We start from the raw sequence: 22,891 nt of genomic DNA, 5'->3' as shown, positions 1-22,891 counted from the left end.
GAGAGAAAGGGAAAAAAAACTTACGGTCATTGCTGAAGTCATCAATCAGTATAATTTCATGAATAAGGTGCAAAGGGCTTCGATTTAGCACACTAAAGACAAAGAAAAAACATGTCTAAATCCACACTCAGATAAAAACAAAACAAAAAACAGTTGTTATTTAGAACTTCTGCTATATAGAACATTCTAGTAGAAGGAAGGAAAAAAGCAGATAACCCAGTGCTGCTTTGCTGTAACAGCATAAACTCTTACATAACAAATCAGGTAATCTGAGGAATAAAACATGCTAACGAGACCACATTGTTTTTGGCAGAATTACAGAAATAAGTCAAATATCACAGTGAAATTGGAGTGTAAATTATAATATACTGGTAAAATATTCTGTTGCTGTCATAAGCAGAAGAAAAGAATGACTTTAATAGCTTGGAAAGACCATTGCCAGGTTGTAACAATCACGCTACTTCTGCTACAATGTATGTTTCATAAGATTCTTACATCTTACAAAATAAGTCTCTACAAGCTACATTTGAATGTATAATTCAGTATTAAACCCTTGTTAAAGTATACCAGACAAATTGCATCATTCTTCTTATTGTGGCTTTAAGTCTGCCACGATGACATTAACACTGCATGCATCACATCTGGTGTTTCTGTCAATGTACTGTTACTGTGTACTCATTTGCTAATGCCGGAGAAAGGGCAAACTGCATTGTTTTGTATATTTATTTACTGAATCTGGATGTCCATGTGCTTTGCTGTAGGCTGAGTGCCTACTCTCACCTGCTTTAATTTCAAATGCGCTGTGCGTTCTGCGTGTCGTTGACGTTGAGCTACCTGGTGTTGCTCATCTGTGCTCCTGTTTGACTGTGGAAGTCGCTAGTGGAAATAGGGAAATGCACTCTTTCTGGTGTTTATATCACTGTCCCTTAGTGGAAGAAGGCAAAACTGCATATTTATCTGTCCCTTGGTGGAAGAAGACAAAACCGCATTGGTTTATGGTTTATTTGATGGAATATGAGATACCACTGTGTGTTTCTTTTGGTTGAGTGCCTAAACTTATGTGATTTAATTTCAGATGCTTTTAGAAGACAAGACTTTGAACCAAGCCTCTAATACCAGGGAACGGTTGTGCCACAGACAACAGTGCACTATTCCCTGGTACTTGCAGGTGCATTTACTCATTGCCCCAAATCAAGGGATCAGGAATTCTGCCATCTATGTCTCTTGGAATAACCTTTTCTTCTAGCTACAGGGTCATTACTTACTATACTGTTTTGATCATAAACCTACTATATTTCTGAACTGTGCTGCTTCCTTTTGTGTCAACCAAGCCCGAATCTCCATCTAAGTGCGTTGTGTTAAACCTTGTTATACACAGCTGTGCTAGGCTGTGCATAATATGCTTTGCTGTACTGTACTATGATACACTACAGCACAGCACATTATGCACTACATTATGTTATATAATATATCATAATGTGCTGCGTTGCACTGTACTATGATACACTACAGCACAGCACATTATGCACTACATTATGTTATGTAATATATCATAATGTGCTGCGTTGCACTGTACTATGATACACTACAGCACAGCACATTATGCACTACATTATGTTATGTAATATATCATAATGTGCTGCGTTGCACTGTACTATGATACACTACAGCACAGCACATTATGCACTACATTATGTTATGTAATATATCATAATGTGCTGCGTTACACTGTACTATGATACACTACAGCACAGCACATTATGCACTACATTATGTTATGTAATATATCATAATGTGCTGCGTTGCACTGTACTATGATACACTACAGCACAGCACATTATGCACTACATTATGTTATATAATATATCATAATGTGCTGCGTTGCACTGTACTATGATACACTACAGCACAGCACATTATGCACTACATTATGTTATATAATATATCATAATGTGCTGCGTTGCACTGTACTATGATACACTACAGCACAGCACATTATGCACTACATTATGTTATATAATATATCATAATGTGCTGCGTTGCACTGTACTATGATACACTACAGCACAGCACATTATGCACTACATTATGTTATATAATATAATGTGCTGCGTTGCACTGTACTATGATACACTACAGCACAGCACATTATGCACTACATTATGTTATATAATATAATGTGCTGCGTTGCACTGTACTATGACATATTACTCATTGCTGCACTTTACTGTGCCCACCAGCTACAGCATGCACCATCAACTGACTAGATGAGTGTCGTTAACATGCTACTTTGTGTTGTGTTTGGTGACCATTTGAGGTGAGCTACTATGTTTTTGTCAGGGCACAGACTCCTTACTTTTTCAAAACAAATTGAAGGGAAGTTTTAATTTCCTTCCAGATCAAGCTTCGTTAAACAAAACATATTTACTGGTACACACAGGTTCATAAAATATACTTCACAACAAAGTGTGATTTGATAATTTTCTGATTAATAAGTGTAAGTATATATGAGGATTGTGAAGAAATACACACCGAAGTAATACAGCTGGTCATCTCTCATCGCCAGCCTCTCCCTCACCTCCACTCTGTCTAGGGTGTGGTAACTGACTGAGGTTAGCCATCTTGTACTTGATGCTAATATTGTGGAAGAAACAACTGTCTTATACAGTCATCATACTAGCAGATATTTTGTAGCCTACACAAACAAAATCTTTTCTTTACAAAAATTGCATGTAGTTTGACTAATTACTAAGCTAAGACCTACTGTATATGAAATTATGTGGCAATATAAATATGCTTTTTCTTTGTGTATAAATACATATGTGTATACATGAAAAAATAAGTGTAAGTATACTCATGCAGATTTAATATTTTACAGACATAAATGCATATTTATGTATATTTATTTACTCATACATATATATTTGTATTAACACATAAAAGTATGTCCTCACATAAAGACATTTCATATTTGTATACAGATGCATTTCTGTGTACAAAAATATTTATGCATTGCTATGCATCAGAATCATACATATATATATAGGTTTATTATCATGTACTCATGGCAGACTTTGTTGAATCAACTTTACGCGAAACTCGAACCTTGAATATTTACAGTGTCGAACCCTGAAATTACGGAAGTACACATTTCTCCCCTATCTCGACCCATGTTAATGCTCATCTCTAGATCGCATTTGATATGACTTTCGACAATACTGGCTTTCAACAATGGATGTTTTCATGGACGTGAGTCTTTGATACGACCATTCGACTGAGTTCACCACAAGTAAATGATAGTAAAACATATAGTTACACATACACTTCTTGCATATAGCTTCATTTATGCAACATTTTTACTGTTTATTTTTTAAACCTATGTTGATGTTGTTGTTGTTGTTTGTCTTTCGGCTTTTCCCGGTAAGGGGTTGCCACAGCGGCACTCTGGTCTGCTAATGATTGGCAGTAGATTTTTTACGAAATGCCGAGGTGCCAGCTCGACGCCCAACCTTCAACAAAGACACGCCCATTTATGCACGCATGTCTTTCAAACGCTACCCAACCGCAGGGAGGACATGCAGACTCCACACAGAAGGCACTCCCAAGCCAAGCCAAGAATCGAATGGGAGAACCTCTTGCTGTGAGGTAACAATGCTACCGCTGTAACCTATGTTGATATGATTTAAAAAAAAATACTCAGTATCCCTGGCCTTCTCGCTGTCAACAGATCTACTCAGCCAGTTGGTCAGGCCTACATTTCTGTAGGTCATAATACCTGTGTCTCTACTGGGGTCAGAAAAGGGGATCCCTGTATGTTTTAACTGGTGCTCACCCAACTCCTGACAAATATATATTTTTTTCCAGTCTGAAATTCTTACACAGGATTCAGTCTTTTCCAATTAAGAATCCCCAAGTAGGTAGAGCATAACCTTTGTCTCCTTGTCAGACCAACTTGAAGTACAGCCTTGTACCTTCACAGGTACTGCCATCATTAGAAATATCAGAATGAAGAAAGTATAAGTAGGGCTGCAGTTCACAGGTTTAGAACAACTCTCACTGGCGTATGACATCATCCTAACCAAACCCTGTTTACAAGTAGGGACATTAAGCCTGGTACTGTTACTACTGGCAAGTTTGGTTTTACCAAAAATGCTTTGTTATCCAAATGTTATGAATACATTCACATTTCATTTACATGGGGGATAAAAGTCGTGGTGGTGCTGCGGTAGCATTGTCGCCTCATAGTAAGACATTGTCCTGTTCGATTCTCAGCTAAAGCGTCTTCTGTGCGGAGACATGTGTGAATGGGCATGCCTTCATTGAAGGTTGTGCATTGGAGCTGGCAACTCGGTACATAAAAAATCTACTGTCAATCATTAGCGGACCGGAGTTCCACTGTGGCGACCCCTAACCGGGAAAAGCCGAAAGACACAACAAAAAATGAAATCATCAGTTTTTATCTTAACTTACAACTGTTGGTACTTGTGTGCCTTGCTTTTGCCACCTTTTTGAAGAATTACACCTAAATTTTAGGAAGGAATAACTTCTTCACAGGTACACAGGTATATGCTAGGTTAACGATCACTGTGACCATTATAAGTCTAGACAAGTATCCCAATGGTATCCTGTAAGTTTATGTGCCTTAGATGTTATTTTAAGGAATGTATGTAAGATAGGACAAAATTTACAGGCTGCCTCTGTCCATTAGAGATATAGGTGGCAAGCCCTGGGTGTATTACAGATGTTTTATGCATTCCTTCTGCAGTATTTCAGAAGTATTTGTGCATTTTTTTTCTTTTGTTTGTTTATATTTGCAAAAATAAATCTTCCTGTGTGTCAGTATTAACTTTTAGTAAATGTTGTGTGATTTGAAGTGATACTGTGTGCCACATGATGTTTGATGGGCAGGGATTACGCTTCATGGTTGTACAAACTGACATGTACATGATTCCAGTTTTCTTTTTCTAAACATTGCGACCTTACAGAATAAAGTACAGTTTTGTACCTACCATAAATGTAGATGTTCGAGTGTTCACCCTGCTCCAGTCATCACACTTGGGTTATCCTGCCGTCAGGCGGTCCCGCAGTCGGCCAGAGTTCCAAAGTCTTGGTCCGGTGTCGGTTGTTGTCGCTTCTTCCCTGACGTCAGTGTGCCAGGGGTATATAAGAGGCATCTGACGCCATTTTCTTCAGTTTTTCTTGCCCCAGATGTCAGGTGCCCCCAATAGGTAGGCAATACATATTGCTATATAAAAATATACATATAAAAATAAAACAATACCTTCAGTCACAAGCAAATACACCACAGAGGTTGTATAGGATAGAAATGCATAGATAAGTCTAGGTAGTTCAGAGGGGATGGAGGGAGGGTAACCTGGACTGCAGCAGGGTGAACACTTGAACATCTACATTTATGGTAGGTACAAAACTGTACTATGTTCATCGTGTTACCCTGCTGCAGTCATCAAACTTGGGTTGAATCCCAAAGCTAAGGATGGGTGGTGGAGTTAAACAGGATTAGAAGAAGCTAGTAGGCCCTGCAAAACTGCAGTGGCAAAACCAGCTCTAGTCTTAGAATATAGAGGCAAGTGATAGTGTTTGGTGAAGGTGTGCACTGAACTCCAAGTTGCAGCTTCGAGAATATCCTTGGTTGGCACTCCCCTGAGAAAGGCTGCTGATGTAGCTGTAGCCCTGGTGGAGTGGGACCTAATGTTAGCAGGTACCGGTTTCCCATGATGCATGTAGCAGAAACGTATGCAATGTGCTATCCATTTTGAAATGGTCTGTTTTGAGATAGCTTTTCCTTGTGATCCTGCAGCATAGGTTACAAAGAGCTGGTCAGATTTTCTGAAACCCTTAGTTTTAGCCAAGTAGTAACGTAATTGCCTGTGAATGTCCAAAGAGTGCAGGAGTCTTTCTCCTTTGTTCTGGGGATTTGGGAAAAAGGTGGGCAAATGAATGGTTTGGTTTAGGGCCACACTGGATACCACCTTTGGCATAAAGGAAGGGTTAGTTCGTAGAGAGACTCTGTCGATGAAAAATGAGGAAAGGCTCCACTGCCATTAGTGCCTGTAGCTCTGAGACTCTTCTAGCTGAAGTTATTGCTAGCAGCAGGGCAGTTTTCCATGAAAGAAATTTTAAATCTGCTGAAAAAGCTGGTTCAAAGGGCGGCAGAGTAAGCTTTTCCAGAACAAAGTTGAGATCCCAAGTAGGTGTTGGTGCTCTCCTGGGCAGTCTTATGTTCTTAGCCCCTCTGAGGTACTGTCTTAGGAGTGGATGTGAAAATAAAGGAGGATACGTGTTGTAATGGGCTGAAATTGCTGAGGCATGGATCTTAATAGATGAAAAGGAAAGTCCTTTGTGCAACATCTCAGTTAAATATTGTAGAATCTGAGGAATGTTTGGATTAAGGGGATTTTGGCCTTTAGCCTGGTTCCAGGCACAAAATCCTTTCCATTTGTCTGAATAGGTTTTCCTGGTGCTAGGCCTCCTGGCCTCCAGAATGACATCCATAACAGCTTTGGAAAGAGGTGTTGGCTGGTTGTTTAGGTAATCTGCCATGCAGACAGGTTTAAAGTCTTGAGCTGGCTGGGTAGAATCTGATTGTCTTGCTGGGTGAGCAGATGAGGAATTTGTGTCTGGTGCAATGAGTATCATTTGTGGCCTCTCTAATCTGACTTTCAGCAATACCTTTGCTAGAAGAGGCAGCGGAGGAAAGGCATACACTGTAAATGTTTTCCAACTGAATGAGAGGGCGTCCACTTTCCAAGATTGTGGGTGGAATATCCTTGTGCAAAATTTTTGAAGTTGGTAGTTTTGGGGGTTGGCAAACAGATCTATGTCTGGGCACCCCCATTTTTGAGTTATCATTGCAAATACTTGTGGATCTAGTTTCCACTCGTGGGGATCCATGATGTTTCTGCTTAGGTCATCTGCCAATGTGTTTTTCTTTCCTGGCAGGAATTGTGCTTGTAGTTGAACTTTGTAAGACAGTGCTGTGTTCCACAAGGTCATTGCTTGCCTGCATAGGGGATAGGAATGTGTGCCCCCTTGCTTGTTTATGTACCACATTACTGTGGTATTGTCCATCTTTATTATTAGTTGTCCTGGGTGTAAGAGGTCCTTGAAGGCTGTTAGGGCATTCTGTACTGCTAGCATTTCTTTTTGATTGATATGCAGATGCCTTTGATCTGTAGTCCATTTGCCCTGAATGCACTGTCCTGCCATGTGTGCTCCCCAGGCATAGTCCGATGCATCTGTTGTTAAAGTTTGCCTGGCTGTGGGTAAGGTGAAAGGCTGGCCCTTGTTGAGGTGACATGCCTGTGCCCACCATAGAAACTCCTGTTGAAGGCAGGGAATGAGTGGTATCATTGTTTCTAAGCTATGGCTGTGCTGAGTCCATACGCTTTTTAGGTACCATTGTAATTTCCTCATATGCAGTTTTGCAAATGGTATTAGTAGTATGCAAGATGCCATGAATCCCAAGGCCTGCAGAATTTTTCTTGCAGGGAGTTGGGTCTTTGTTGCCATTATTTTGAAGTATTGAGTCAGCTGTTGTTGCTTGTCTGGCGTGAGATAAGCCATATGGGCCATTGTATTCAAGCTGGCACCCAGGAATATTATGTTTTGTGAGGGCACTAGTTTTGATTTCTTTTCGTTTACTGTGTACCCTAGGCAACTTAGAAGGTGTTTGACAAATGCCAGATGCTTTAAAAGAATGTCCTTGCTTTCTGCTTGAATAAGGCAGTCGTCCAGGTATGGATATATTTGAACTCCTCTTTGTCTGCAGTATGCAATTACTGGTGCCAGGCATTTTGTGAAGACCCTGGGCTCAGTAGATAAGCCAAAGGGCAGTGCAGAGAATTGATAATGGGTTGAACCTGCAATGAAGCGGAGGCATCTTCTGCAATTTTGTCTGATAGGGACATGCAGGTATGCCTCCTTGAGATCCAACGTTACTAGCCAAGCCTTCTTGCCCAGCATGGGAAGAAGCTGCTGTAGTGTTAGCATCTTGAATTTTGGTACTTGCAGATAGGTGTTCAGAATTGAAAGATCCAGAATGGGTCTCCATGCTTTGTCCTTTCTGGGGACTAGAAAGAGTCTTGAGTAAAATCCTTGTCCTTGCTCCTGTGTAGGTACCTGTTGAATGGCTCTCATGTCCATGAGAGTTGTAATTTGTTTTTGTGCTTCTGCCCATTGATTCGGTGGCAGGTTTGGCATTCCTTTTATCCTTGGCAAGGTATGAAAGTGGAATCTGTATCCTTGTGAGACAATGTTTAGGACCCATTTGTCTTTTGTAATGATGTGCCAGTTGTCTGCAAAAAGTGCTAATTGTCCTCCCAAGGGAGTTGCCAAGAGAGATTTGCTTGGGAATTTGAGGGTTGAGTCATTGTGTTTGTCTTCTGCTAGCTTGGGGCCTGTCTTCTCCTCCCTTCTGGGTAGTAGTACCCCATTGGCGAGGTTTGTAAGGGCCTTGGGACTGACCTCTGCCCCTTGGGCATCTGTATTTGCCCCTCTGTGATCTGTCAGAAGCTGGAAAGGACCAGTTTTTTGTTGGCCAATTTCTGCTGAAACGAGGGGGTTGTACCTGTAAAAAATCCTTGACCGTCTGCATAGACTTTGCCTTATCCTCCATCTTCTTTAAAACCTCTTCTGCTTTGACACCAAGTAAAACATCCTGCTGTAAAGGTGATCTAATAATTTTGCTTTAACATGATCAGGTAGAGTTTGTTCTTTTAACCAAGCATGTCTACATATGACAGACCCAGTAACAGCTGCTCTACATGAAGCTTCCAATGAATCAAATCCACATTGTAAAGTATGTTTGCCCACCTGTTCAGCTGCATGCAACAGATCCTGCATTTCCTTGAATTCAGACTGTTCAGAAAGTGTGCTCATTTTTTGTTTTAATTGAGACATTAGGAATTGCTGATATTTCAGCATGTGAAACTGACAATTTAATGCTCTCATAGCCAGAGTAGCTGAGGTGTATATCTTCTTTCCCCATCTATCTAGGGCTCTGGAATCCCTTTCAGAGGGTACAGGATTTTTAGGCATAGAAGCTTTAGCCCCTTTGGGACCCAGGGAAATTGTTTCTGGATCAGCCACAGGGCTTTTATAAAGGAATTTGTATAAGTCAGGTACTCTGTAGTATCTGTCTGGTTTGGCTGGAGCAGGCAGTAGAGAGTCTGGATTTAGACTAGACTCTAAGTAAACATCATCCACAATGTCTAAAACTGGAGGGATAGCAAGTGGTCTGTGCTGGGGTAGTAAAAGGAACTCTCTGAGCCTTTTCTTTGAATCAGAGTAGTCCTGTCCTTCCCAGTGGAAATGTTCCCTCATGGTGTGTAAAGTTTCCCCAAAGGAGTAGTCTTCAGGGGGAGATGTTGAGGGAATAGAGTCTTCAGCATCAGAGTCTTCATAAGGGGGAAAAGTGTAATCCTGTTCCTCAGAAGAAGCTGAGGAAATTGAAACCTGGTCAGAGGAAGCATAATCCTCCTCTTGTCTTGGTCTTTTATCTGGAGCGGGATGGGAACCCCTGATTAGGGTAATCAAATCTTCAGCCATCTTAAGCATCTGTTTCTTAGGCATGGGGCCTTGAACTGTAGACTGGTTTTAATGGAGTTTTAAGCTTAGCATAAGATTTAATGGTGAATGTAGTCGGTCTGAAAACACCTTCTGCAACCGAAGGTGTTTCTACTGCACCAGGATCCCCTTCTGCTCCGGTGTCAGAAGGGCCTAATGAAGATGGCTGCGACAGCCTAGTACACTCCGCTTGAGAATTCGCAGCTGTCTGGGGTTCCAATTCTGCGGTCGTCAGGGGCTGTGTAGGTGCCTCACTGAAAACCGGAGAACCGGCGACAGGCCCAGCAAAGGCCTCGGAGTCTGGCTTGGTCCTAGGCTGTCTGTCCTTATCCTTGCGTTTTTTTATGCATGCCGGTCGTCGGCTGCTACGACGGCATGATATAATTAAATTTCCTACCAAAGTAATGTCGTGCGAAGTCAAAACGGCATTTGATAGTTCGTTTATTAAACCTAGCACAAAACCGACAACCAGTGACGTCGTGATCTGAGCCTAGGCAAGGAATACAATAAGAATGGAAGTCCTTATGAGGTATTTGCTTCCCACAAGAAATGCAATTGTTAACTTTTTCTGACATCGGAGAGAGGCAAGAAAAGGTTCCCCAATGGGGTACTTAGCTTTATTGAAGACTTCGGACTGAAATTTTTTGTAAATCTCAGGTGTCGGCCGACCAGCACTTGCGAACTGCTTCTGCTTTGGGCACCGCGTGGCAAGAAAGACTGAAGAAAATGGAGTTGGATGCCTCTTATATACCCCTGATGCACTGACATCAGGGAAGAAGCGACAGCAACCGACGCTGGACCAAGACTTTGGAACTCTGGCCGACTGTGGGACCGTCTGATGGCAGGATAACCCAAGTGTGATGGCTACAGCAGGGTAACACGAAGAACATCTGAGGTTGTCTGTGCATTCGTGTGGGCATCTGGGGATTGATGATGACAGCTGCAGACTCTGCCACCATTTACAGCCTGTTCATGAGTACCAGAGGCTGTGCTCACAATTACTCTTGGCCTGGACACATGGATAAGTTGCCTTACAGATCCACATATTACTATGACTCATGGGGATTAGTGTAAAAGGTACAATATGCAAACAAAACATGCGAATGACCCTGAACTTACACGTATAAGAGTTACACTGCCATATTAACTTGCGATTAATTGAGTTAGATGACAAATTGTTGAGTAGACTACAAGGTACGCAATAAATATTAAAAATATTATGAATTAATATCAAATAGTTCAATATGATGTTAAATTTTTTAATTTACTTGAAGAAATGTTTTCTTTACAGATATGATGGACAGATTTGGATAATTTACTTGAATACTGGAAATCTGCCATTTCTAAATGGTAATTCATTACTGCAGCAGTGGAAATACATAGTGATCCCTGAGAATTAGAAGTTATGTACTTACCATAACTTGTCATCTGTGTTGTCCATTTTCATTCTTCCTCATGAATGGGTCTAGGATCCGATCCTGGGATCCGATTCTGCCACATATACAAGACTTTGGACCCAAAGCTCTAGCTCTTTCGTCTACCCATAATGCTCCTTTCCATCCCCAACTCCTCATATTGAGTTTGCTGCCTTACTGCCCACTGGGTTATAGAGACAGAATAGACACAAAAAAGATGAGGCACAGACCAGGAACATGACCGTTACAATAACATCCAAAGATCGTTCAAGTGGTGACAGGACTAGGGAATGGTTGGAAAGGAAGGTGAGGAAAAATGAAAATGGACAATACAGATGTCAAGTTATGTTAAGTACACAACTTCTAAATCTGATGTTGTCCTTTTCATTCCTCTTCATGAATGGGTCAGAGTCCCCAGCTATGTAACTCTCCAGAGGCTGTCAAGGAAGGACATGCTGGAGCACTGTCAAACCAACAGAAGCTCTACTTCTGGAGATAATGTCTAATTTGTAATGCGTAACAAAGGTATGAGTCTTTGACCAAGTGGCTGTAGCACAGATGTCATCAATGAAGGTTCTGGTAGACAAGACAGATGAAGAAGCCATAGATCTAGTGGAATGCGTTCTAGGAGGATGAGGCAACTCCAAACCTTTTTGAGAATAAATGATTGTGATGCAATCAATAATCCATCTGGCCAGAGTAATTTTGAGTCTGCCTGATCCAAGCAGTTAGGGTAAAAAGATACAAACAGCTGATCAGACATCCTGTACTGCTTTGTCCTGTGAAGATAAAAACTTAACTTTCTGTGAACATCAAGAAGGTGTAGCATATATTCGCCCTTATAAGTAAAGTTTGGAAAGAAAACCGGCAATTGTATGGGCTGGTTAATGTAAGTCTCCATGGCCACTTTAAGCAAAAAAAAGAAGAGTTAGTTTGTAGAGACACCCTATCCTTATGGAAAATAATGTAAGGAGGCTTAGAAGATAAAGCCTGGAGTTCAGAAATTATTTTTGCTGAAGTAATAGCTACTAGAAAGATTGTTTTCCAAGAAAGAAACTTCATGTCACATTTGTCTGCTGGTTCAAAAGGTTTCTGAGTTAATCCCTGAAGTACTACCATCAAGTCCCAAGAAGGAGAGAGATCCTTTATTGGAGGTTTAAGGAGGAAAATTCCCTTTATGAAAGCTTTACATAATCTGGAAAATGTTAGAGAGAATGATTCATTTCCAGCATGGAAGTTGGATATTACTGCCAACTGAAGTTTAACAGTGGAAAAACTAGCACCATCCTTAAAAAAGAGCAGTGAGAAAAAGAAGAATGGCCGAAGTAGGTGCTGAAAAGGGGTCGATATTCTGCTTGGACGCCCCTATGGAAAATGTTTTCCATATGTTTCTGTAGACTTTCGTGATGGATCGTCTTACTATCACTGTAAGTGGCAAAACCATGCAGTCAGCTTGACAGTGTGGAGATTGGGATGTTGAATTTCTGATGGATGAGATAAGAGATCCTGAGTGGGCTCCAGTATCCATGGAGGATATTTCAAGTGAGACCAGAGGACGAGGAACCATACTTGTTGAGGCCAGTAGGGGGCAATGAGGATGACTGAGCTCTTCAGCCTGCTTACTTTCTGTAGAAACTTTGTGATCAGTGGAAGATGGTGGTAAGCATAGAGGAGACCGGGGGGGGGGGGGCAATCATGAATCATAACATCCTTTGGTGATTCCCCTGGAAGGGATCAGAGTGAAGTACTTGCTGAACTTGTTGTTGAAGGGAGAGGCAAATAGGTCGCAGCAATGCTGGCCCCAGCAACTGAAGATAATATTCGCTACTGTTTGATTTAGGAACCACTCGTAAGGAATCAGAATGCACCTGCTGAGTCTGTCTGGCAGTGCATTGGTTTTCCCTGGCATGTGCATTGCAATATGAAAGCAGTCTGAAGAGATCCCCCATTCCCAGACCCTCATGGCCTCTCTGCACAATGGGTAGGAATGGGTTCCGCCTTGTTTGTAGATGTACCAGACTACTGACATGTTGTCCATATGACTGCAATAGTCCCTAGAGGGAGAGCGTCCTGAAAGGCTTGCAACTTTAGAAGGACTGCTCTAATCTCTAAGACACTGATGTGCAACTTAGTCTCCAAGGGGTACCACATGCCTTGGACCATCTTTCCCATGAAATACCCCTCAACTCCAGTTGGGAAGCATCCGTGATCACTGTGGCTATTGGGGGAGAAAGAGAGAGCAGTCTGTCCACAAAGAGGTCATCTGACTGCAGCCACCAGCAAACATGATGTTTGCAAATTGGAATGAGTTTTATGGGAAATGATAGAGGCTGGTAAAGAATGGACCACTGAACCACCAGTATCCATTGAAGGACTCGCATAAAGAATCTCACTAGAGGAACTAGAAGAGTGGCAACTGACAATGACCCAAGAGCTTCTTACACTAATGTTGCTGGAAAGGAAGGATGAGACAGTATGTCCTGAACATGATTTCTTAATGATGTGATGCGATGAAAAGCTAATGATGCCACTTGAGCTGTATTATCCAGTTAAGTTCCTACAAATTCCAGAATCTGTACAGGAGTCAGCTTTAATTTGGCAAGGTTTATTGTAATGCCTAGGGAGTTGGAGATCTGAAGCAAGTAATCCCTGGCTTGTAGAAGTTGATGCCTGGTTGGGGAGGTGAGGAGCCAATTGTTGAGATAAGGAAACACCTGGAACCCTTTGAGTCTCAAGTGAGTTGTCACAACTGCCATGCATTTGATGAACACCCTGAGGGCTGTGGTGAGTCCAAAGGGCAGTGCTCTGAATTGGTAGTGATTGGCTCCCAGCCAAAAGCGCAGGTGTCTCCTGGAGTGCCTGTCTATTTTGATGTGATAGTATGCATCCTGGCAATCAATAAAGCACATCCAATCATCCTTGTGCAAAAGAGGCAGGATAGTCTGCACCATAACCATTTGGAACTTTGACTTCTTTGCATACAGATTCAAATTGCTTAGCTCTAAAATTGGTCTCAGGTCCCCTGTTTTCATTGGCACTAAAAAGAAGTGGAAGCAAGTTCTGAATCCTATCTGATTCAGTGAGACCTCCTGGATGACTCCTTTTTGTAGTAGCTTTCAAATTTCATGAGCTGCAAATTCCATATGACTGGGTAGAACGACATGCAGTTTTTTAATTGGACAGGAGGTGGAAGGGAAAAGGGTATGTAGTAATCTCTGGATATGATTCTTAGCACCCATGCATTTTTTTTGAGATATTTGTCAAGGCTTCCAGGTACAAGGAAAGATGACTCCCAACTGCCTCCAGAGGTGGACAGTCAGGCAACACTTCAAGAGCTTTGATAGGGCCTATCAGAGAAGGAACCTCTGTAACCTTGCTTTTGCAGACCCCCTCTGTCTCTGGGGTGACATCTGCTATTGAAACCTCCTCTTCATTCTCTGGAAGAAGTGTTCTTGCATGAGTCCTGAAAAGGTACCTGAGACTTATGGAACCACAGTTTCTTACCACCTTTCTGGTTCCTGGAGAATGTATGTTGACTGGTAGAGAACTTGATTCCAATAGCACACTGGGTCTTTCCCTGACTTTTACTGATGACCCAAACAAGGAGGAGCCATCAAACAGGGTGTTAACAAAAGATGCCTTGAAGGGTTCCGCGAAGTTGCATAGCCGCATCCAGGCAAGTCTCCTAATGGCTATGCCTGAACCGGCTGCTCATGAAGCACCATCCTTTGTATGGGAAATTAGCCTCATTGATGAATTGGCAATGGATGAAAGAGTAGCCAGTTGAGGAGAAGTCTTCTTGAGATCCTGCGCAGACATGGACTCAGAGAGAGACAGTTTGATCAAATCTCTCTGTAAGCGAGTAAAATGTGCCAGGTAATTTAACAACCACAGTGTAAATGTGGCTGAGGTGTATATGTGCTTTCCAAACCTGTCCATCACTCTAGAATCCCTATTCAGTGGATGGACAGAGGAGCTTTGTTCTGCTAGCTCCTTCTTAGTGGCTGCCGCCACAACTATGGCATCAAGTGAGATTCCCTTGCTGCAGTGAGGTCTAGCTGAAGGGACAACTAAGAATTTATCTGGGTGCTTGGAAATGTGCTTGACAGTGTCCAGTTCCTTCCAAGCCTGGTGGGAAACCAGGTCAATAAGACATCCGACCGGGGGGGGGGGTCACCCAAGATGTAGATGAGCCAGCCTCGAAAGCTTCCAGGAATATGGATATGGAATCCTCGGGAGAAGGGTTTTGGGAGGGCCAGTAGCCTTTCTGCTAGAAGATTTTCAGGATGTCCCCAAAGGAGACCTCTTCTGGGGGCATTTGGGGGGATCCTTCCCCCTCATTAAAATCAGTGTCCTCCTTTAGAGATTCCATAGAGGAGACTATGTGCCTCCTCTTGCAAGTTCTCTTCTGAGGAACCTCTTCTGCGGGGTGCTCAAAAGAGGTGTCAGAAGAAAGGGGTGATCCCCCTGGGGAACATGTTTGGAGGCTTCCCTGAGCTGGCTGACCCTGAGGAGCAGAAATGATGGTCTCAGAGCTTGAACCCAATGTGGGGCAAGGGACAGACTCCTAGACTATATAGGAAAAGTAGAGTACCAATCAAGTACCACAAGTGATATGAGAGAAAGTAGGGAAACAAAAAACCCTAATGCCTGCGAAGAGCTGAGGGAGGAAGAAAGACTGAAATTAAGTTTAAAGTAGTTATAGGAACAAAATAACACCTGAATTACAGAGAAATGTTATCAAAAGACACTTTTACACTTGAGCAACTGGATCTTCCATCTTGTGGCTATGGCAGCAAATGAGATTTGAGGAGTTGGGGATGGAAACAAGCATTATGGGTAGAGGGAGGAGCTCAAGCTTTGGATACAAAGTCTTATATATGTGGCCGAGTTGGATCCGAGGATCGGATCACAGATCCATTCATGAGGAAGAATAAAAATGACAACATCAGATAGATGTTTATTTTGCTGTCATGCAGTGATTCTGCACACAATAGAATTAAATACTTTTCAAGTTTTAATTGTGAAGCACTAAATTGTCAAGGATGTCTGCACATTCACATGAGCTTCTGGAAATTTCTGCGGACTGCCACAGTCTCCACCACTATCTGCAAGCACATTCATGAGTACCAGAGACCATGTTCATGATTACTCAAGGCCTGGTTACATGGGTAAGTTGTCTTACATGTTCACATATTACTGTGATTCATAGAGAGGTAAGCATAAAAGTGATTAACTACAAACAAAATGCATAACTGACTCTGAACTTACATGATTAAGCTTCACACTATCATATTAACTTGCGATTACTCAAATTAGGTGGCAAATGGTTTAGGAAACTGTGGACTTCTTAAAGTATGCAATAAAAATTTAAAAAATGTACAAATTACTATTAAATTATTCAAATGATGTTAGATTTTGGGAGTTACTTGAAGAAATGTTTGCTTTACTGTTATGATGGACAGATTCGGGCAATTCATGTGAATAGTTGGGGGAGAAAAGTTATGTACTCACCATAACGTTCCATTTCTGTTGTTTGTTTTTATTCTTCCTCAACTGATGGTTTCAAATCCAAGATTCAGATCCAACTCAGACACTTCTACCAGATCAATGGACCGAAGAACTCTCGAGCTCCTCCCTTTACCCATAATGCCCTGTCAACATAACATACATTAAATGGAGTTTGCTGCTTCTATATATAAAGGGACAACTTATTACAGAAATTAAGAGAGGTAGAAAGGAAAAAGGAAGCTGGACCTCAAACAAGCAACAGAGGTTCCTATATATCGCTTAGATCTTTTCAGAAGCAAAGGAAGGTAGCAGGCGGCCAGGAAGATGAGGAAGAATGAAAATGGACAAGACATTATGGTGAGTGCATAACTTTTTTTCTGATGTTGTCCTTTTCATTTTATTCCTCAACTGATGGGACAGAGTTGCCAACTATTGTAACCATGGGTGGCCCTCATGGAAGGATATTCCGGAGTACTGCAGAGCCAAAGTTCGCTCTGTTCCTGGAAACCAAATGCAATTTGTAATGAACAAGAAAGGTCTGAGAATTAGTCCAGGCTGCAACTATACAGATGTTAATGGATTTGTTTGCAAAGACACCCTGCGTTTATGAAAAAAACAGGTATGGCAGTTTAGGAGATAGAGCCTGGAGTTCATTTAGTCATCTAGCTGATGTGATAGTGACCAAAAAAATGGTTTTCCAAGACAAAAAATTAAGTTCTGCTTTAGCTAAAGGTTCAAAGGGTGCTTGCATCAAGGCCTGAAGCATGATAGTTAAATCCCAAGGAGGAGTAGGATCCTTTGACATAGTCTAAGTAAAAAGGCTCCCTTGAGGAAGGCTTTACATAGTTTAGAAGAGGTCAAGGTAGAATTATTTTTGCCCAGGAGGAAATTATAAATGGCAGATAAATGAACCTTAATGGTTGATCAGCTAGCCCCTTAATTGAAAACTGAAGCTAAAATTTCAAGAATAGATGGCACTGGTACTGAAAAAGGATCAAGGTCCTTTCTAAGGGCCCAGAAAGCAAATATTTTCCATTTACTCTTTTAAAGCCTTCTAGCAGAAGCTTCTTGAGATGATAACAAGATATGACAAACTGGAAAAGAGAGCTTGGGCTGTCTACCAGTCAGTGGAATTGGAGAAATCATGTGCTTAGTTTGAGGCCTGCTAAGACTGGATGAGTCAAACCAGTCAGGTGAGACAGGAGGTCTGGAGTGGGATTCAGTATCTACAGCGAGTGCAGGAAGTGAGGCCAAAGGAAGGGGAACCAGATCTGACATGGCCAGAAGGGTGCAATCAGGATAAATGTGCTCTTCAACTGGAATGGTTTCTGTAGAAATTTGGGAATTTGAGTTAACAGGGGTAAGCGTAAAGCAGACTGAAGGGCTATTCATGGACTACAACATCTCTCAGTGACCCCCCATTGGAGGGATCAGGACAAAGAACCTTCTGTATTTGTGGTTGAGGGGAGAGGCAAACAGATCACAGCACAGCTGGCCCCATCGATGGAAAATCCTCTCTGTCACTTTGACACTGAGAGGCCACTCATGAGGCATCAGAAAGGACCTGCTTAGTTTGTTGATATACCAGACCACTGACATATTGTCTGACTAAATGGCAATTGTCCTAGATGGAAAAACGTCTTGAAACGCCTGCAATGCTAGGATGACTGCTCTCATTTACAGGATAATTTTATGTGTCTTGGCCTCTTTGGTGGACCACATACCTTAGACTGTCCTTCCCAAGTAGTGCCCCCCCATCCCATTTGGTAGGTGTCCATAGTCATTGTGGCTGTGGGCAGGAGAAGAACAAATGGACTGTCTTTGGAGAGCTCATTTGAATGAATCCATCAAAGAAGATATCTTGCACGCTTGTGTTATCTTGACTGGAGCAGTTAACAGATGTTGAAGAATGGACCACTGGACTGCAAGTGTCCACTGAAGAATTTGCATGTGAAATTTGGCCAGAGGAACAAGGGTGATATCCTCTGCCATAGATCCCAAGGCTCATAGGATTAATCAGGCCAGAACAGAAGAACTTTGAATCACTTTCTTGACTTGGGACCTCCTTGTCTGTATTTGAGGAGCAGGAAGACAGGCTATCTGACTGACTATATCCAGATGTACACCTATGAACTCCACACTCTGTGCAGGTGTGAATTGAGATTTGTTGTAATTGACCATGATTCCCAGATGAACACACAACTGGAGCAACTAGTCCCTTGCCTGTAGAAGCTGATGCCTGGTTGAGGTAGTTACAAGGCAGTCATCTAGATATGGAAACACTCGGAATCCCAGCAGTCTCAAATGAGCTGCTACCACTGCCATGCACTTGGTAAACACCCTTGGGGCTGTTATGAGACCAAAGGGCAGTGCTCTGAACTGGAAATGACTGACTCCCAGCCAGAAGAACCGGTATCTTCTGGAGTATCTGTTCATTTTGATATTATAGTATGCATCTTGAAGATCTGTCAAGCACATCCAATTGCCCTTTTTCAGCAAATGCAAAATGGACTGAACTGAAACCATCCAAAACTTTGAATACTATATGAACTGATTTAATTTGCTGAGATCCAGAACTGGTCTCAAGTCCCCTGTTGTTTTTGGCACCAAGAAGGATCATAAGTTCTCGATCCTCTCTAGTTTAGGGGACCTCTTGGATGACTCTTTTTTTCCCTAGCAGCCTTTTTATTTCTAGAGCCAGTTTCCCTCTGAACTGATCTGTGTTTTACTTACATTTATACAATACCTACAAAATGTAGTACATGTGCTGACAGATGGCAAAAATAGTTCTTAATGAAATTAAACCCAGAACTCCTAGAACTAAATTTTCATAATACTGCATTCGCAAGTGGGGCCACTGTAGCAGTCAGGGTAGAAGGGTCATAAGACACATATCCAGGAAATGCAGTTTATGGCAATCATCAAACAGAAAAGTAATGAAAAAAATACAACCCCCAGGGTATTTGAAACCCCCAAACAATTCTAATAGCACAGTAAAAATCACTGCATCCATTTAAGAAGTTAGACTAATATCAGTTGCTGTGTTTTATTTCAAATGAAATGCATATCAATGCTTAGCTTCTTTACATAAGCTAAGGGTGTTCCCTCATTTTTCCACTGGATGTAGTATGCCATTTCTCTGTGATTAGGACTGGCCATTGACATTGCTCTCCACTAACTCTTGCACAATACAGTGCAGAAAGAGTACTTTGAATTATATGTTCATTCTTGGCATGTGTGGTGTGTCTTTTTACCACTGGCAAGTAGAGGACAGACTGTGATCAAAAAGGTAAAACAAGCAGTGGTATAAGACAAGATGAGCAAATATGGAATGAGTAGGTTGAATGTGAGATAGGGGACCTTGTTTCTCAGCATCCTTGCTTAACCATAGCAGAGGAATCCAGAAATATATTTATGTTAGAAAGTGCCAACCTCCCCCACAAAATGTACACACTCTTTATAGGATTGTTCACTTTCGGGAGAATTAAACACGTTAGCATGAAACAAAATATTCATGAACCACTCCTTTATTACTGATATGTTATAGAAGAGTGCATTAGCAAAGCATGCCATAGAAGCACTAACAGAAAAGATGACTGAAAAAACACATTTCACGGGATCAGGTCACATGAGTAGGACAAGAAAAATATATCAAAATGAGTTCAGAATCTGCCCTTGACAAGGATTTCCTCCCGACCAGGACAGCTGCAAGTTAAACCACAGAAGCCCATAAATAGAAAGGGGTTTGAATTCAAACATTTTAGGAACATTTTAGAATAGTAATGAAGACTGAAAACAGTAGACAACCATACTAACAAATGGGGATTAAAACCTTTTGGTTAGTATATTGATAATGTATACAATATTGGATGAGTAGACTGAGCCATGGAATTTATCACATACACATATCATGTTTGCCTTGTTGTATATTTTTTGCATGGTATATTATCAGCACATGTTAAATAGTGTTTGTTATCCCACTACAAGGTAGCCCCCCCATGGATTTGGATTCCTGCCTGCCTAACTAATTCTCATTTTATGGTTGCTTTATGAAGTAACACCACAGAAGAACTCATACTGAAGGGAGTCAGAAAACAAACATTTCAAGGAAAAGTTGCAACACTAAGGGCAACTGAGTACTGATATACAATATGTGACAATAGGGGATCAAAACTCACCTCCTCTCATATGGATAGTGTACACATCAATGACAAAATGTTACTTATATGTACATTATTTACTCTTATTCCATATACACATTGTATATGAGTAATGCAAGTGACTGTTTGTCCGACTACTGCAACTTAAACATCAATGGATCTGAACCCCTGCCTTCCTAACCAATAGGTTATAAGAAAACATACACATCTAAAGGGAACATCAGAACACCATGTAGGACTAATATGTGACCACTGAGAAACAGCATACAACAATGAGGTAATCAAAACCCACGCCAACTGTATGGGTAATGTACACATCAATGACAATTCATTACATATACATTGTATGCTTACCCTTATTCAATAAATGAATTGTACTTCACTACTCCAAACTACAGATTGTTTGCCAAACCTCAATTGATTTGAACCCCTGCCTGACTAAAAAGGGACTCTCTAGACCATTTTATTATCAACTGAAGTCATTGAAGAACTTAAATGGAAGGAGGCCGGAATACACGAATTTCAAGGGACTGAACAGTGTAGAAGAATGAAAAATGACAATTGTTAAACAGCATACAACCATCAGGGGATCAAAACCCTTCACCTAGTGTACTGACACCGTATATATCCCTTCATGTGTACAATGAGCTATGGACGCTGTTACAGTGAAAGCACTCACTTCACCTTATTCCAGTATTGCCTGGTGATGGGCTTCAATGGTCAGCTGAGTTTCATGATTGTTGCCAAAAATGTACCATGTTCAAAGGAGTTTTTTCAATTTTTACCATATGTCAAGAACTTAATTTCTATTTGGTTGCAGATGACTAGCAATGTTGCACTCTGTCAACTGTCTTGCAACAAATGACCACAGAAAGAAGATTTTATGTATAAGCCAGTTTTGGACATGTGTGTGGTGTGTTAATGTATTTTAGAGAGGATTAAACTTTGGAAAGGTAAGAGGACAGACATAATAAAGGACAGAAAGCAGGGGGTACAACACAAGGTTGTGAGATAAAGATTAAGCAGGATGGAGGTGGGTGAATAAGAAGAAATAAAGAAAGATATCAAGGTATGTGAGCCCATGCCCTTCATACTGATATGACACAGATTAGGGCAGCAGTACAGGGAGCCAATAAAACAGTCTGCCTACAAGTGGTCATAGATCACACGTATCAGGGATATCAATGCTTTCATAGTCACATTCTCCAAACATTAAAGCTCTTAGACTGCAATGGGATATTAAAAAACACATATAAAAGATGTGTAGCAGATTTCCAACGTGGATAGCCATAAGATAACAGATTATCTTTATGGAGTTGAAAACCCCCACCCAATACATTAACACAGTAGAAATCATTCCCTAAGTGCACAGAGTCATCCAAACAGATAGGATATAGGCATTCATTTAACTGTACTGTACATTTGCCTTCTAATGTACAGCCAAGCTTAGTTCATTTGCATAGCCAATGACAAGATCTTAGAGCATTCTAAGGAATTTTCCTGTGGTTACATATGACCATCTACATTACTCTATGCCAAATATCATGCAAAGTATGACTATGAGGATTATGAGGATAATTGAATTATAACTTAAGCCATTTGTTTCCATGTGTGTGTTTGCGGTGTATATGTATGTTTTGAACAGGTTACAGATTGGAAATGAAAGTATGGGAACGAGCTGAAGAGGGGAAGCACTCAGTACTGCAGTATGTGAGCTAATAAGGAATGAATTTCATGACTTTATGCATACATTTTGTTAGATAGTGTCAGAATGTATGACAAAATGTAGATTCTGATGGTAGAGATGTTACATTTCAGAAGTAAGAAACACAACAGTAAGATGAATACACCTGCATGGATTTGAAACCATACCTGTGTCAGTCATAGTCTACTAAACAGAACATTACACAAGTGTGATAAAAATCATACATAGTGCATGAGTCTCATGCTTCAGCATTACGGAATATAAGTTATCAAGAAAAGGGACATATACATAAACAGATCTGAACCTATGCCTGTAACACACATATTCCCTGAACCATAGCATTAGTTAGGTATGCCACTGATGCACTCATTAAATGTGTTTAAAAAAAGGAAATACATTGCAGGGGAATAGAATATGGTTGTATGATGATGGGACTACACAACAGTGAAGGAGACACAAAACAAACAGAGTGAAGACAATGGTAAAGACAGGGCTGCATAACAAATACAGTGGTG

The 22,891-nt window shown here is 41.2% G+C and overlaps 1 protein-coding gene across 1 annotated transcript in view; it reads right to left on the bottom strand.

Moving 5' to 3' along the window:
• The window catches only part of GALNT14 (polypeptide N-acetylgalactosaminyltransferase 14), a 3,768,866-nt gene that overhangs the window by 1,986,209 nt on the left and 1,759,766 nt on the right, over nt 1-22,891 (bottom strand). The window contains exon 4 of the mRNA XM_044058899.1: nt 25-92. Within this exon, the coding sequence (XP_043914834.1) occupies nt 25-92 (68 nt within the window). The remainder of the gene's footprint in view (nt 1-24; nt 93-22,891) is intronic.

This window comes from Protopterus annectens, chromosome 1.part2 (genome assembly GCF_019279795.1).
Source record: "Protopterus annectens isolate FY-2018-M chromosome 1.part2, PAN1.0, whole genome shotgun sequence".
In the NCBI taxonomy this organism is placed as follows: Eukaryota; Metazoa; Chordata; order Ceratodontiformes; family Protopteridae; genus Protopterus; species Protopterus annectens.
Note: the sequence above shows the minus strand (reverse complement) of the source record. Positions and strands in the feature narration are given on the sequence as shown.